We start from the raw sequence: 14,646 nt of genomic DNA on the forward strand, positions 1-14,646 counted from the left end.
GCAAACCCTGAGATACAAACTTGCTGGATCCTGGTTGATGGTATCAGGTCTTTAACACCTACCCAAAAGTATCAACACCGTGTTGGCATTGTTTGGCCAAAAACTTTTGCTGCGTTTTAATTTCTTGTGTTTTGTATGGAGGAATTGGATGTGCGTTGATTGTGAAGGTTTAAAATCACCTGACAGTCTTTCTTGCCTTTGTTTCTCAGGAAGTCCTACCCCAGTGACCCATGAAATAGTGACAGTAGGAGATCCTTTGCTGTCCTCGGGACTTAAGAGCATTGGTTCTCGGAGACACAGCACCTCTTCTTTGTCACAGCAACAATCAAAACTCCGGATGATTTCCCCTACACGAGCTGGAAACACTTACTCCAGGCACAGTGTGTCTTCAGTTTCCAGCATGGGGGCCTCTTCAGAATATGAACCGACTGCCAAAAGTACTGACCGCTTTGTGGGGTCAGTGTGCACAGGTCCTCCAAGCGCTCCAGTTCAAAGTTGCTCTACCAGTTCAGGCTCCCAGAAAACAGTGGCTACAACTGGAAATAAAACTTACCAGCTGGATGCATCTCAATCTACAGAAGGGAAACATTCCAGCAGTTCAGATTTAATAGCCAAAGGTGCGGCTTCTAAGGGAGAGAAGATGAAAACCTCAAAGGACACAGATTATTCGTCTCATACTTTTGTTTCTGGAGGAAGCTCTAAAGTGTCCACTCAGCCAACAAGTTCATTGGGCACAGAAATGAATGTTAAAATAGGAACCTTTCAAGAGTGTTCAGGATCATTTTCTTCCAAAGAAGCAATACCCTTTCCACCTTTGCATCAGAGAGGCCCAAGGAAAGACAGAGATCAGCACATGGAACCTGTGCAGCCAGAGAAAACAACTGTGGTTGATGAGATGGATGCAAAGGCCTTGAAGGCTGCTGGAGTAAACAATAGATCTCCTGCAGCAAGTGAGCAGGTAGTTACTGCCCCCAGAGACAGGCGTCAGAAAGGCAAAAAGTTAACGAAAGACAGTTTTAAAGAGAAGCATTCCCTGAAATCTCTTACAGAGACAGGTCAAGCAGTGGGCAGTGATGAACTGAAACCAGAGTTTGGCAATCAGGGTTTGGCAACTGAACAAATTAGCCCGAGGTTATGTAATAATATTCCTGCTGAAAAGTCTGGTGAGAAGTCTCCACCTTCACAAGGGCCATCTAAAGGGTCTGCAGTGCAGGTTGAAGCAGCCCCTAAGGAATCGCAGGCACCCAGGAAACGCACTGTTAAAGTCACTCTGACTCCTCTCAAGATGGAAAGTGAAAACCAGTCTAAAAATGCACAGCTGGAAAGTGATGCCGAAACTCAGTCTGCAGGGGCAGACCTGGCTGCTCTGGCAGAGCCCTCCTCAGCTTCAGAAAGCCCAGAAGAGAACCCTGTAATTCAGGGAAGTCCAAATGAAGCACCAACACAGGAATCTCAGAATAACACATACGAAAATTTGCCCATGCAAGATAACAGCTTGATGCTCCAGGATGGCACTAAAGCTCAAGAAGAAGGGTCATACAAGCGGAGGTATCCAAGGAGAAGTGCTCGGGCCAGATCCAATATGTTCTTTGGATTGACTCCTCTGTATGGTGTGAGGTCCTATGGAGAGGAAGACATTCCCTTCTACAGTAACTCAACTGGCAAGAAGCGAGGGAAGCGGTCTGCGGAAGGCCAAGTGGATGGGGCAGATGACTTGAGCACATCAGATGAAGACGACTTATACTACTACAATTTTACAAGGACGGTGGTTTCCTCAAACACAGAGGAGAGGCTCACATCCCATAGCTTATTCAGGGAGGAGGAGCAGTGTGATCTTCCAAAAATCTCACAGCTAGATGGTGTGGATGATGGAACTGAAAGTGATACAAGTGTCACAGCAACGACCAGAAAAGTCAGCCAGGTAACTAAAAGGAGTGGCAAAGAGAATGGGACAGAGACCTTAAAGCTGGATAGAACTGAAGAAGCTGGTGAGAAAGTGCAAGTCACCAAGAGCTCCACTGTCCACAAAACTGACCCCAAGATTGATAACTGCCACCCTGTGAGCAGGGTTAAAGCGCAGAGTCAGGACTCTCTGGAAGCACAGCTGAGCTCATTGGAAACGGGCCGCAGGGCTCACGCAAGCACACCTGCTGACAAGAACTTACTGGACACATTCAACACAGAACTTCTGAAATCTGACTCTGACAATAACAACAGTGATGACTGTGGGAACATACTCCCTTCTGACATCATGGACTTTGTGCTGAAGAACACACCATCTATGCAGGCTTTGGGAGAAAGTCCGGAGTCCTCGTCATCTGAGCTCCTGACGCTTGGAGAAGGTTTAGGTCTTGACAGCAACCGTGGCAAGGATATGGGCTTGTTTGAGGTGTTCTCCCAGCAGCTCCCCACCACCGAACCAGTGGACAGCAGTGTCTCTTCCTCCATATCAGCAGAGGAGCAGTTTGAATTGCCACTGGAGCTTCCTTCCGATCTCTCTGTTCTGACCACTCGCAGCCCTACGGTGCCCAGCCAAAATCACAATAGGCTTGCCGTTATCTCGGAGTCTTCACTTTCCTCCTCGGGAGAGAGGTCGATGCTTGCCTTACCTTCCACAGAGTCTGGAGAGAAGAGAGTGACAGTCACAGAAAAATCTGCCTCAGGGGAAGGTGATGCAGCTCTCTTGAGTCCAGGGGTAGACCCCAGCCCTGAAGGACACATGACTCCCGATCACTTCATCCAGGGTCACATAGATGCAGAGCATATAGCCAGCCCAGCCTGCGGCCCTGTCGAGCAAGGGCATGGCAGCAACCAAGATTTAACAAGAAACAGCGGGACTCCGGGTATCCAGGTGCCGGTATCACCCACTGTTCCCCTCCAGAGCCAGAAGTATGTGCCAAACTCCACAGAGAGTCCTGGCCCCTCGCAGATCTCCAATGCTGCGGTGCAAACGACACCACCCCACCTCAAGCCAGCCGCAGAAAAACTTCTGGTTGTTAATCAAAACATGCAGCCCCTGTATGTCCTCCAAACTCTTCCCAATGGTGTCACCCAAAAGATACAGTTAACACCCTCCGTTAGTTCTGCGCAGAGTGTGATGGAAACCAGCACTTCAGTTCTGGGGCCCATGGGGAGCGGGCTCACACTGACCACAGGATTAAATCCGAGCCTGCCCCCATCTCAGTCGTTATTCCCTCCCACGAGCAAGGGTCTCCTGCCCATGTCCCATCACCAGCATATACATCCCTTCTCCACACCCGCTCAGACAGGCTTCCCACCAAACATCAGCAGTCCTTCACCAGGTCTTCTAATTGGGGTGCAGCCACCCCCTGATCCTCAGCTCTTAGTGTCTGAAGCTAGTCAGAGGACAGACCTTGGTACTGCTGCTTCTACACCAGCTGCTGCCCTGGGCAAGAAACGGCCCATATCTCGTCTGCAGTCACGGAAGAACAAGAAGCTGGCTCCTTCTGGAACCCCGTCTGCTATAGCTCCTTCTGATATGGTCTCCAACATGACCTTAATTAATTTTGCTCCTTCCCAGATTTCTAATCACCCGTTGGATTTGGGAACCATTGCAAATTCAACATCCCATAGAACTGTCCCCAATATTATCAAAAGGTCAAAGTCTGGGGTCATGTATTTTGAGCAAACATCTTTGCTTCCGCAAGGTGGGACCACTACTGCAGTCAGCACATCTCCCAGCATTATTGGTCCAGATGCCAGTCACCTTCCAGCAGGGCCTGTATCAGGCCTAACATCGAGTTCCTCAGTGCTGAATGTCGTGTCCATGCAGGCCACGGCAGCCCCTAGTACTGGTGGGTCAGTTCCTGGTCACGTTTTGGGACAAAGTTCAGTAACGTTAACAAGCCCTGGATTATTGGGGGACCTTGGTTCAATAAGCAACCTCCTGATCAAAGCTAGTCAGCAAAGCCTTGGTCTTCAGGAGCAGCACATGACTTTACCGCCAAGTTCTGGGATGTTTTCACAACTGGGAGCATCTCAAACTCCATCTACGGCAGCCATGACAGCTGCTTCAAGCATATGTGTTCTACCCTCAGCACAGACAATGGGCATGACAGTCGCTCCATCCTCTGCTGACCCAGAGGGCTCGTACCAGCTTCAGCACATGACACAGCTCTTAGCCAATAAAACCGGGGTTGCATCCTCCCAGCTGGACCTTAGCACGGTTCCGGCAACGACGCAGTTGTCAAGCTTTCCACAGCTGGTTGATGTTCCAAACAATACCGGACTCGAACAGAGCAAGGCTTCCTCGTCAGTGATGCATGCCAGCTCAGCATCTCCAGGAGGCTCCCCATCACCTGGTCAGCAGTCTGCGAGTAGCTCTGTGCTGGGTGCCACAAAAATGAAGCCAAAAATCAAACGCATCCAGCCATTGTTAGACAAAGGGAATGGAAAGAAGCACAAAACTTCTCACATGTGGGCTGGTTCTTCTGAAGCTCATGTTCCTGACAAAGGGGCTGTTGCTGTACCCCAGGTCTCAGCTACAGGGTAAGAGGAGAGTTTGGTTTTGCTCTTTCCTGAGGTGTTTTGTAACAGTATGAGAGAATCTTGCACTAGTTTCTCCAGCAAGTTGTGCAAGTCAAGGCAAATTGTGAAGTGCAACTTTTGATTCTGATGCGGTGCTGGAAGTGTGATCTGGTTCTCTGTATCTTAGGAACTGTTGTTGCTACTTGTGCAATTCTGCAGAACTGCCGAGTCCGTCGTGGCAATCCCCAGTGGATCCATTCCTGCTTTCCAGTCTCATTCATGGCACACACGGGTTGGCAGATATTTTGAATGTTCCCAAATCTTTTTGTTCCAGGACTCCTGCTGTGAAGGCAGATGCGCAGGATGCAGCCAGCGTAGATCAGCTGTTGCAGAAGCCACGGGGGCAGTCTGCAGGGTAAGAGATGAACAGACCTTTCTATGTGATTCTGCTCGCTTGAGCTGAAGGGGATTTGTATGGAGAATGTGGGAAGTCTGGCATTCCTAGTTAAAATGCCTGGGGAGATTTCAGTGGGAAATGTACAGTCACATTTAGACGAAATATGGAAGCATTTTGCATTAAGCTGTGTGTAGTTGTGGGAAGCTCAGTGCCCGCTGACGAGATGCGCGTTCAGCAGTGTCTGACTGTTGGCCTACACCTTATTCCTGAGTGGGGGTGACACAGAGAGCGGGGTCACTGGCTGTGTGAAATTAGGCTGCTGCCCACAGACTGATAGAGGCTGCAAACAGAAATGCTGTTGAGTAGAATCTTTTGTTTGTTCGTTTCCAACTGAACTGATGTCAGAACATTTGATCTGGAAAAGGTTCTTGTATCTGTCTAGTTCTCAAGTTTTCATGGACTACTGCTCAGGGTCGGTGAGGAAATGAGGCAGGTTGTTAGCTATTTTTCCCCATGTTCTCCTCCTTCCCTCCCAAGGCAACCAGCTGTGGTCCCAGAACCTCAATCAACACAGAACTCAATAAATGAGCAAGAAAATGCAGGTATGTCACTTCTTCAAAAACAATCTAGTCTTGGAATTCTCCAGGACTGGGAAGGTGATGTTTGAAGATTTGATTTTTATGTTAGTCATTCTGTAAGGAAAAGGCTCAGAGCTATTAGTTTGTGTTCCCTTGCTATAAGGGGAGGAAAGATTTGTTTGCTATTTGTAGATCTTGGACAAATAGTTTTGTCTCTGTTTTTAGTTTGTGAGAATTTCAGCAGTTGAGATTTCACATTCTTACTGCAACGGTCTGTAGCATTTTTTTCTTGGCTGGATTTGCTGGTGAAAAGGCAAGTCAGTAAGTTATTTTCAGTCGTGGGACACCAGGTGTAAAAAGCATTGTTCTTTCCAATTCCCATCTTCGTGCTGGCTTCTGTCTTTCTAGGCTCAAAAGCTCTCGAGGAGGAAGAGAGCACTTTCAGCTCCCCTCTTATGTTTTGGCTTCAGCAAGAACAAAAGAGGAAAGAGTGTCTTGGTGAGAAGAAACCAAAAAAAGGTTTGGTTTTTGAGATCTCTAGTGATGATGGCTTTCAGATCTGCGCAGAAAGCATTGAAGGTGAGAACCGTGCAGTATTGGTTGTACTGGTTTTACCTGTCCTTACTAGAAGTAAAATTATTACTTCTGAGAACCTCTTATTTGCTTTATTTATAGATTTTTAAAAAAGAGAGAGAGAAATCTCTTGTTTTGCAGCCCTAGAACAATCCTAGTTCCTGATAATGCCTGGATTCTATTCTTTTTCTTCTTTTTTTGCAACATAATATATTCAGTGGAATGTATATCACTGACCCATTTTGTTTTATCAATTGACCAATGATGTTGAACCATAGTTTGTCAAGAAATAGGCAATGTGGATCACACAGTGGAGTATTGGGTGTCCAGACTTTTTAATTGCTGAATACCCTGCCTTCCCTTATGCCAATGTGACTTTTCAAGAGAATTAAAGCAGCTGGATCCAAGGATCTTAATTTATGGCCTATGGAAAGTTGCAAACTTCATATTCTCCAATTAGTGTGTTTAAATATGAGTATCCCAGCACTTGGATACCCTGTCACCGTTTGTCACCTGTGTGTGTGCTGCAGATGCCTGGAAGTCGCTGACTGACAAGGTGCAAGAGGCCCGTTCCAACGCCCGCCTGAAGCAGCTGTCCTTTGCAGGTAACACCCTCCGCTGAACGCAGGAGAGCAAACAGATCTTTCTGTGAGGGTCTTAGCGTCTTAATAGTTCCAGTTGACCTGCTGCGTGCTTTATGGAGGATAGTGGAAGGATTAGAAACTCTCGCATAGAATGCAATAGCTAATACAGAGCTGCTGTGACAGCAGTGTGGTGTCCCAGCTCTTTGTGACAAGCTGCTGTACCTTCCTGCTCTAAGTCTGCACTGATAGTTAGTGTTTGTTGTGCTCTATTTCTTGTTCCAGGTGTGAATGGTTTGAGGATGCTGGGGATTATCCATGATACTGTTGTGTTCCTGATTGAGCAACTGTATGGAGCGAAGCACTGCCACAACTACAAGTTCAGATTTCACAAGCCAGAGGAGGCCAATGAACCTCCTTTGAACCCACATGGCTCTGCTCGGGCCGAAGTCCACCTGAGGCAAGTGTGAGCCTTGTTGGTATTGGGGTTAACAGCCCTTTGGCTCTATAACTAATGCTGTGGCAGGACAGAAGCAACAAATCTCAGCAGCACTAAAGCTCTCAGTTAAATGTTAACAGCTGGCACATGAAAATCAACCATTTGGCATCTTCGAAGTCTGCGCATTGTCCTGTGCCACTTTGTGGCCCTTGGCTTAACAAAGCTTTCCTGGCTGGGGCTATTACAGGAGGTTGTCAGAACCTGCTGTGCCTACCCTGATGTGCAGGGGCTGTAAGAGAGGACAGAGTAGGCAAGGTGTGAGGCAGTAAACACATCAGACTGTTGTGGCAACCACATGTTTATTTTCAGACAGTAAAACAAACTCCCTTTGGTCTCTCTAAATTGCAGGAAATCTGCATTTGATATGTTTAATTTCTTGGCTTCTAAACACCGACAGCCACCAGAATACAACCCGCATGATGAGGAAGAGGAAGAAGTGCAGCTGAAATCAGCCCGGTACGCAGCAGGGCGTAAAGGTTCAAAGGGGAAAATAGTGTTGGGGTGTTAAAACGAGCAGATTTGGCTCAGGTAAGGATTGCGTGCTTTGAGGGGTGTGTAAACCTTGAAAGCTGCCAAGCACTGCCAGACATAGAGGTGACTCCTGCAATAACAAGAGAGGTGACAGCTGAAGGTGACTGCCATACCAGTCTGCCTTCAAATGCTTCTTTTCCTTGCTAATGTAAAACAATCTGATGAGAATTTGAGGAGGAAAGGGAGGAAATGATCCTTTTACATATATGTATATGAAAACACTGCATTAATTTTGATTGTGTTCTCTGTAGGCTGCAGTGTCCCAGTGTATAAATTACTCCATCTTGGAAAGTGCCCCAGTTAATAGATGGCACAGAGTCTCAAATGCAGGTCGTCACTTAGCAGTGCCTCTTTGTTCTAGGAGAGCGACCAGTATGGATCTGCCAATGCCCATGCGCTTCCGGCACTTGAAGAAGACCTCGAAGGAGGCAGTTGGTGTCTACAGGTACGGTTTTGCTCTGGTACCATTGCCTATAGGATAGGGGAAGGTGGAAACTGGCAACCTTCTGTGAAGCCAGACTGCAAAATTGAGGGGGAAAAGCAGGCTTGGGGCTTTTTCCTTCTTCCTTCTCCCTGGATTTACCTTGGCAATAGCTCAGATGTGGGCAGAGTGACCTGCTGGTGTTCTTGTTAGTGTTCCCTTAGAGAAGGGTTAACAGTACCACGGTGGTCCTTGTCACAAATAGCCTGCTTTCTGCAGCCTTTGCAATCTGATGCTCTTGAGTTTTGCTTGTCTCATTTGAAATAATTCACTTTTCTTGTTGCATTTTAGGTCTCCTATCCATGGCCGGGGTCTGTTCTGCAAAAGGAACATCGATGCAGGTGAGATGGTGATAGAATATTCAGGCAATGTCATTCGCTCCATCCTCACTGACAAACGAGAGAAATACTACGACAGTAAGGTGAGTTTTGGGCTTTTGTAGATGTTCTTAAAGAGTTTGGGAGAGCTAGAAAGTGGCTGTGAAGGTAGGACAGGCCTGTATGAAAATTCTGTTGGGAACATCACAAATTGGGATGACAAATTTGGGCTATTTTCATTTTTGCTGGAGCTTTAGAGGCACTTCTCATTTCCTTCTGTGGTCTGGGCAGGGTCTCAAATTAGTCTCAGTGAATGTGGGCATGAAAGGATTCAGGCAGGAGTGTGTGAGGCCTGGTGGAGAGAGGCTGCAGAGCTCCCTCGGAGCTGGGCTGTCTGCTGGGGTGGCTGTGCTGCCCTGCCTGCGCTAACACTCCTCTGTCCTCCCTGCACAGGGCATCGGGTGCTACATGTTCCGCATTGATGACTCTGAAGTGGTGGATGCCACCATGCACGGGAATGCGGCCCGCTTCATCAACCACTCCTGCGAGCCCAACTGCTACTCCCGGGTCATCAACATCGATGGCCAGAAACACATTGTCATCTTTGCCATGCGCAAAATCTACAGAGGGGAAGAGCTCACCTATGACTACAAGTTCCCCATTGAAGACGCCAGCAACAAACTGCCCTGTAACTGTGGTGCCAAGAAATGTAGGAAGTTTTTAAACTAGAACTTCCATCAGCTGCAAGTGAGCCCTGCAGGGCCTGGGATGAACCAAAGTTTCGAGTGAGCCCCTCCCTGGCCGCTCGGATGGGACAGAGAGGCCAGAAGCAGGAGTGAAGATGGGCTGGGCTCAGGGACCTGAGACTGGCGGCTGTGTTTGTCCGAGTCCACATCTTCATGTCTCGCATGTGCACACTCACCCTTGTGAGAGACATGGGCGGCTGGAGAAGATCCTCAGCGTGGTTATGTTTTTGCTATTCTCATTTCCCCCTGCCCCCATATTTGTTTCTCAGCGTGGGGCTAATGAGTGGGAGGGGGGGGGAGGTCACCCCAGGCCCAGGCGCGGGGCAGCAGTCATGGGTCGTGTCCCTCTCTGTCTCCTGGCTCAAAGCTCTGCTTCCGAGGGCTGAGTCGGTGGTTGGGTAGCGCAGTATTTGAGCTTGCCTCCTGGGGAGAAGAGCTGTGCCTCACCAATGACCCCCTGGAACTGCATGTCTGCAAAACACTACGTGTGAGTGGGAGTAGGTGTGCTGCCTGCGCAGGGCTCTGTGGCGCAGGGGGCTGGCTTGGCTGCTCATGAGGAGAGTGGAACAGAGCAGCCCACAACTAGACACAAGAAGAGTTCTGCTGGCATCTTGCTCTGAAATCCCTGCCTGAGAGTAGGGGAACTCCTGGCATTCTTTGGCAAGAAGAGAGGGCTTGTGCCAACAGTTGGGGCACTGTAAGTCTTTGCCAGCAAAGGCTCCCGTTTACCAACGCCCTCCCTCTGTAGCCATGTGGGAGGGAAGTGGTCCTCTGGGTCCTGTCTCCAGTAGCTGGCTTCCCCCTCTGCCCAGTGAGCTGCTGGCGCAGCCAGCCAGTGGTGTCCCAAGGAACCGGGCAGAAGTCTCTAGGGAGAGAGGGGGAGTGCGAGCCAGCCTCAGCCTTGGCTGCACACTGTTGCAGAGCAGGAACTAGGGAGGACTGGTGTGGAGGCACCCGCTCTGCTCCGCCGTGCCACAGTGTCCGAAGGCTGTGGGAGGCAGGCAGGAGAGTGACCCTGCAGGCTGGTGCCTGTCATGGTCAGTCGTCTGGGTGTAGTCATGTTGCATTCCCCAGAAGACACAGCAAGGGCACCAAAACAGAGCCAAAGTTCTCTGCAAAGGCAAGGCCAAGCACCAGCCGGCCTCGTCCGCCCAGCATCCCCTAACTTACAGGAAATGCGTGAGGCATTGGCGCAGTGGACGAGGAACCAGGCCAGGTCTGAGCAAGTTGAGGGACACCACCATCCTGGTTGGAGCAGTGTGAGTCCTCCTTCCCATGGGGTCTGCCCTGTGCCTCAGAGCAAAACCAGAGAGAGAGGTGAGAGACCCAAGCCTGACAGTGACAACATTGGATTCTGCTCTGTTCTGTTTACAGTTTAGTATTTAAGGTTTTATAAATGTAAATATATTTTGTATATTTTTCTATGAGAAGCACTTCATAGGGGAAAGCACTTATGACGAGGCTTTTTACAGTGGTATTATCCTAATTTAAGAGAATCTCTTTTTAATGATTTTTTTTATTTTCATAGGACGGTTCTAGGAAATACCTGGCTGGACACAGTCTGAGCCTTTCTCCAGTGGGGGGGTTGCTTTAGTTTTGTTTTCTACTCTTGTTCTGCCTTTTTGACTTCAGTAACTGTCTCCAGGAGGGTTGGCTGGACCTTAAACTGTATTTGCCCGTAAGGACAGGGGCAGGAGGGAGAGCTGCCCAGCATGGTATGAGTTTGGCTCTGTGGGAGGAGAATGTGTGACTCGGGCAGAAAGTTTGATTCTGCCTTGCCTGCACTGGCATCCTGCAAGGGTTTAAAAAGGAAAAACAAGATAGGATGAGACTTGATCCTCGATACCTCTCTGCTGCGAGGCCAGTCTGAGACACGCACCTCCTCCCACAGTCTATCCCCCAAAGGCAGATGGGTTTTTCTGCGTAGAAAGGAAAGCAGAAAGCACCCTTGCTTTTCTGAGCTTTCCTTTTGGTTAGGTTGCAGTTGATACGGGAGCCTCTCTTCCTGGAGCCGACATATCCGAGGGCTGCTCTGAACTGGCACCAGCAGTTGGTGGGGAAGGGACTGGGAGTGCCTGCTGACTCCCCAGGTCTCTCAGAGGGGCATCCCCAATCCACACCTCTCTGGTCTTGAGACTTCTTCCTCTGCCCTGAGAAGGAAAAGCAGCGCTCGGGAGGTTCGGAACCTGCCGATTTCCTTTTGTTATTGCACTGTGTGAGGATTATTTGTGGGTAACTGTTGAAAACGAAGTCACATTGACGCTGCATTTGTTACTGAGATGATTTGATGCACTGACAGTTTGGGAACGCACATACCTTGGGGAGCCCAGAGAGTGCCCACCTGGGGGATCTCTGCCCCGGGCACAGCTGCTCTTGGCCCTTTTCCTTCCATTTCTGATGCAGGGTGGGGGCACAGCCCTCGCCATGGCAAAGCCCCTGAGTTTATCCCAGAGCTCCGCTACGCCGTGCTTTCTCACCCCTGCGCTGCTGCCGCCTCCCGATTTCCTGGCTGCGGGAGGAGGCTCCACTGGGAAGCACTGCCCAGAGCCACCCCACATGGGGAGAAGTGGGAAGGAGGGTCGGGGGGAGCGCTGTGTCTCAGGAGTCCCCCAGGATCCAAGTGCCAGGCAACCTCCTCCCGCCGGGACCAGCCGAGCCGGCGGGCTGCCTGCTTTGCTGCTATTCCCGTTGCGGCTGCCTTGGCAGGAGCCGCTGTGGCCAGTGAAACTGTCTGTGTACCCCCAGGGAGCTGCGCCCGCCATGGCCAGCCTGGGCCCGTGGGGCAAGTGGCAGCAGGGCTGGGGCAACCAGGGCAGCTGAGCCCACCCATCCTCAGCCTGGGCTGGCCAGGAGCACCCAGCTCCCCGTGTATGAATGTATATTTTCTAAGGACTGACGCAGATCATGGTATCTGAAAATACTAAAAAAGGAACCTTAGGGCGTTTTTGGTTTTTTTTGTACAAACCGACATGTTTTTTTTAAAGGAGAAGCGGGTCATTGCAAAGGGCTGGGTATCTTTTCTTTCTGGTTTTCTTTCATTTCAAAGCAATACTGGGTTCTTCAACAGGACGGTCTGTGCAGAATCATGCCATTCACCCATACACTGGTCCACTCCCGACACCTGCAAATTTTTTTATAACTATAAATACAATATGTATAGGAACTAATATAGTAATGCACCGTGTAATGAAGCCTAGTTCAGTATCGGTTCATGGCTTTTAATTCTCTTAACACTATAGATAAGGATTGTGTTACAGTTGCTCACGGCTCCGGGAAGGCCTTGCTGCACATTCCCACCGGCAGCCAGGGCCGGGAGCTGGGAGCGGGCGGCTCGGCCTTTCCTGGCCCTTCTTGTTACAGTCAGTACTTGTACAACTTGGTTTCTTCCTTTCCTTCCTCTCATTTTGGTTATGAATGTTGGGGTACCACCTACATATAGGGAAAAATGTGCTCTGTGCTTTCCTGGTATCTTTTTAACAAGGTACAGTAGCTTTGTCTATCAGCCGAGAACTATACTTGTGGTGTTTCTTTTATTGAACTTACAGTCTCTTTAGTAACTACAGGTAGGTGAATAATTGTTTCAAAAAAAAAAAAAAAGGAAAAAAAAAAAAGCTCTGCAAAGGCAAGGTTATGTTCTAGAAATACATTTCTTGACAACTTATCATGTATAACAAAACCTTTTTTTTCTTGTGTTCTTCCAATCTTCTGGCTGTTTGGGTTTTTTTGTTGTTTTGTTTGGTTTGTTTTTTTTTTTTTTTAAGAGGAAATGTGTCTAAAGTACATCAGTGTTAACTCCCTGCCACAGGGAAGAAGGAAATACTTTAATAGTTAAAAAAAATGCTGAAAGCTCTGCAAAAGACTGAATGTAAAAATAAAAAGTGTACATAGTTGTAAAAAAAAAAAAAAAAAAAAAAAAAAAAAAAAAAGGAGTTTTTAAACATGTTTATTTTCTATGCACTTTTTTTTATTTAAGTGATAGTTTAATTAATAAACATGTCAAGTTTATTGCTGCAGAGGGCTCTCTCCATTTCTTCTTGAGAACTGAAGAGCTGCTGTTTCTCCAGGACACTCACAAGGCATGGGATCCCCTGGCCAGCACCAAGGACTGCACAGGGTGTTCAGTGAGGAGCCCTCGGCTCGAGTGTGTGTGGGTCACCTTGGGCCACTGTCTGGGGGCACTGGCCAGGTGGTGGGGCCTCACACCCAGGCTGCGATAGGATGAGGCAGGGTGAACATTAACCGGGCCGTGGCAGCCTGCTTGTGCCTGCAGCCCCCTCACAGAGAGCACCATGGCCACGGCGAATGACAGGGCTGTCCTGCAGACCATCTTTAACCCCAGCACCCCTTTTGGGGATGTCCCAGGGTTGGATGAGGAGGAGGACGATGTCCGGGATGAAGGTCAGTGATGCTGCACCAGGTTCTCGTTGGAACTGGCAGCAGGGTCCCCATGGGGCAAGCAGGCAGGCAGGGAAGGCGGCTCTGCAGGCTGGGAGCAGTGCCTGCTTGAGGCTGGACATCGGCACCCTGCCTGTGTCTGTTCCCTTCCTGGACAGGGAGTGTAGGGTGGCAGTGGGACTGAGCCTCGTGGGGTGTCCTGGTGCCACCGCTTCCCAGTCAAGGTCTCCCCTTTACACTGCAATAGTGGAAGCTTTTCCGTTGGAGCTGCTGGATCAAGTCCGGGAGCTGGAGCTGCAGGGGGTTTCTGCGGCTGAGTCAGGAGACATAAGCACGGCCCTGGAGCGGTTCAATGAGGCCATTCGCCTGCTTCCTGAGCGCGCCTCGGGCTACAATAACCGGGCCCAAGCCCTACGCCTGCGCGGGGACGTGGCAGGTGAGCAGCGCAGGTGCGGGTGGTCCCCTGGTACCCCCCAGCCCCCACCAATGCCTCCCCTCGTTGCCAGGGGCCCTGCAGGACCTGGACGCCGCCATCCGCCTGAGCCGCGGCCGCGGCCGTGCCGCCTGCCAGAGCTTCGTGCAGCGCGGCCTCATCCGCCGGCTGCAAGCGCGGGACGAGGAGGCCCGGCGGGACTGGGAGCGCGCAGCGCGCTTGGGCAGCGCCTTCGCCCGACAGCAGCTCGTGCTTCTCAACCCCTACTCTGCGCTCTGCAACCAGATGCTCTGCGAGATGCTCGGTCGGCTGCGCAACCCCGACGGCACTGGAAGCGACTGAGACGGGCAGGACATGGGCCAGGCAGCGAGTGGGCTGGGTAGAGCCGTGCTCCTGAGGTGGCCCAGGCAGACATGTCCTGGCGGCCGGAGAAGGTCCACCTCAGGTGCCAGACCTCCTGTTCCTCCTCCTCCTGGCTAACAGCCAGGGACTGGGAAGTACCAAAGCACCTTGCTGCGTTTGTCTCGCTCTGCTCCACCCCCAATAAACCTCCCTCTGTTTCCAGCACCTGGGCTCTGCTTGTGGTATTGCAGGCATTGTGGTGTGATTCCCAAGCGTGCACAGCCG

The 14,646-nt window shown here is 50.1% G+C and overlaps 2 protein-coding genes across 4 annotated transcripts in view; both read left to right on the top strand.

Annotated features, from left to right (window-relative positions):
- The window catches only part of KMT2A (lysine methyltransferase 2A), a 42,052-nt gene extending 28,852 nt beyond the window's left edge, over positions 1–13,200 (top strand). For all 3 annotated transcript variants that reach the window (XM_048328834.1, XM_048328835.1, XM_048328836.1), the window contains exons 27-36: positions 210–4,509; positions 4,823–4,903; positions 5,423–5,487; positions 5,872–6,042; positions 6,567–6,641; positions 6,903–7,077; positions 7,465–7,572; positions 8,009–8,092; positions 8,420–8,549; positions 8,899–13,200. In XM_048328834.1, coding sequence (XP_048184791.1) covers positions 210–4,509; positions 4,823–4,903; positions 5,423–5,487; positions 5,872–6,042; positions 6,567–6,641; positions 6,903–7,077; positions 7,465–7,572; positions 8,009–8,092; positions 8,420–8,549; positions 8,899–9,174 — 5,465 coding nt within the window. In that variant the 3' untranslated portion in view covers positions 9,175–13,200. The remainder of the gene's footprint in view (positions 1–209; positions 4,510–4,822; positions 4,904–5,422; positions 5,488–5,871; positions 6,043–6,566; positions 6,642–6,902; positions 7,078–7,464; positions 7,573–8,008; positions 8,093–8,419; positions 8,550–8,898) is intronic.
- Positions 13,201–13,299: 99 nt separating this feature from the next.
- Positions 13,300–14,586, top strand: TTC36 (tetratricopeptide repeat domain 36). Its single transcript, XM_048328866.1, has 3 exons — positions 13,300–13,589; positions 13,834–14,022; positions 14,093–14,586. The coding sequence occupies exons 1-3, from the start codon at positions 13,481–13,483 to the stop codon at positions 14,359–14,361; spliced, it is 567 nt and encodes a 188-aa protein (XP_048184823.1). The 5' UTR covers positions 13,300–13,480; the 3' UTR covers positions 14,362–14,586.
- The last annotated feature ends 60 nt before the right edge of the window (positions 14,587–14,646 follow it).

Source organism: Corvus hawaiiensis, chromosome 25, assembly GCF_020740725.1.
Source record: "Corvus hawaiiensis isolate bCorHaw1 chromosome 25, bCorHaw1.pri.cur, whole genome shotgun sequence".
NCBI lineage: Eukaryota > Metazoa > Chordata > Aves > Passeriformes > Corvidae > Corvus > Corvus hawaiiensis.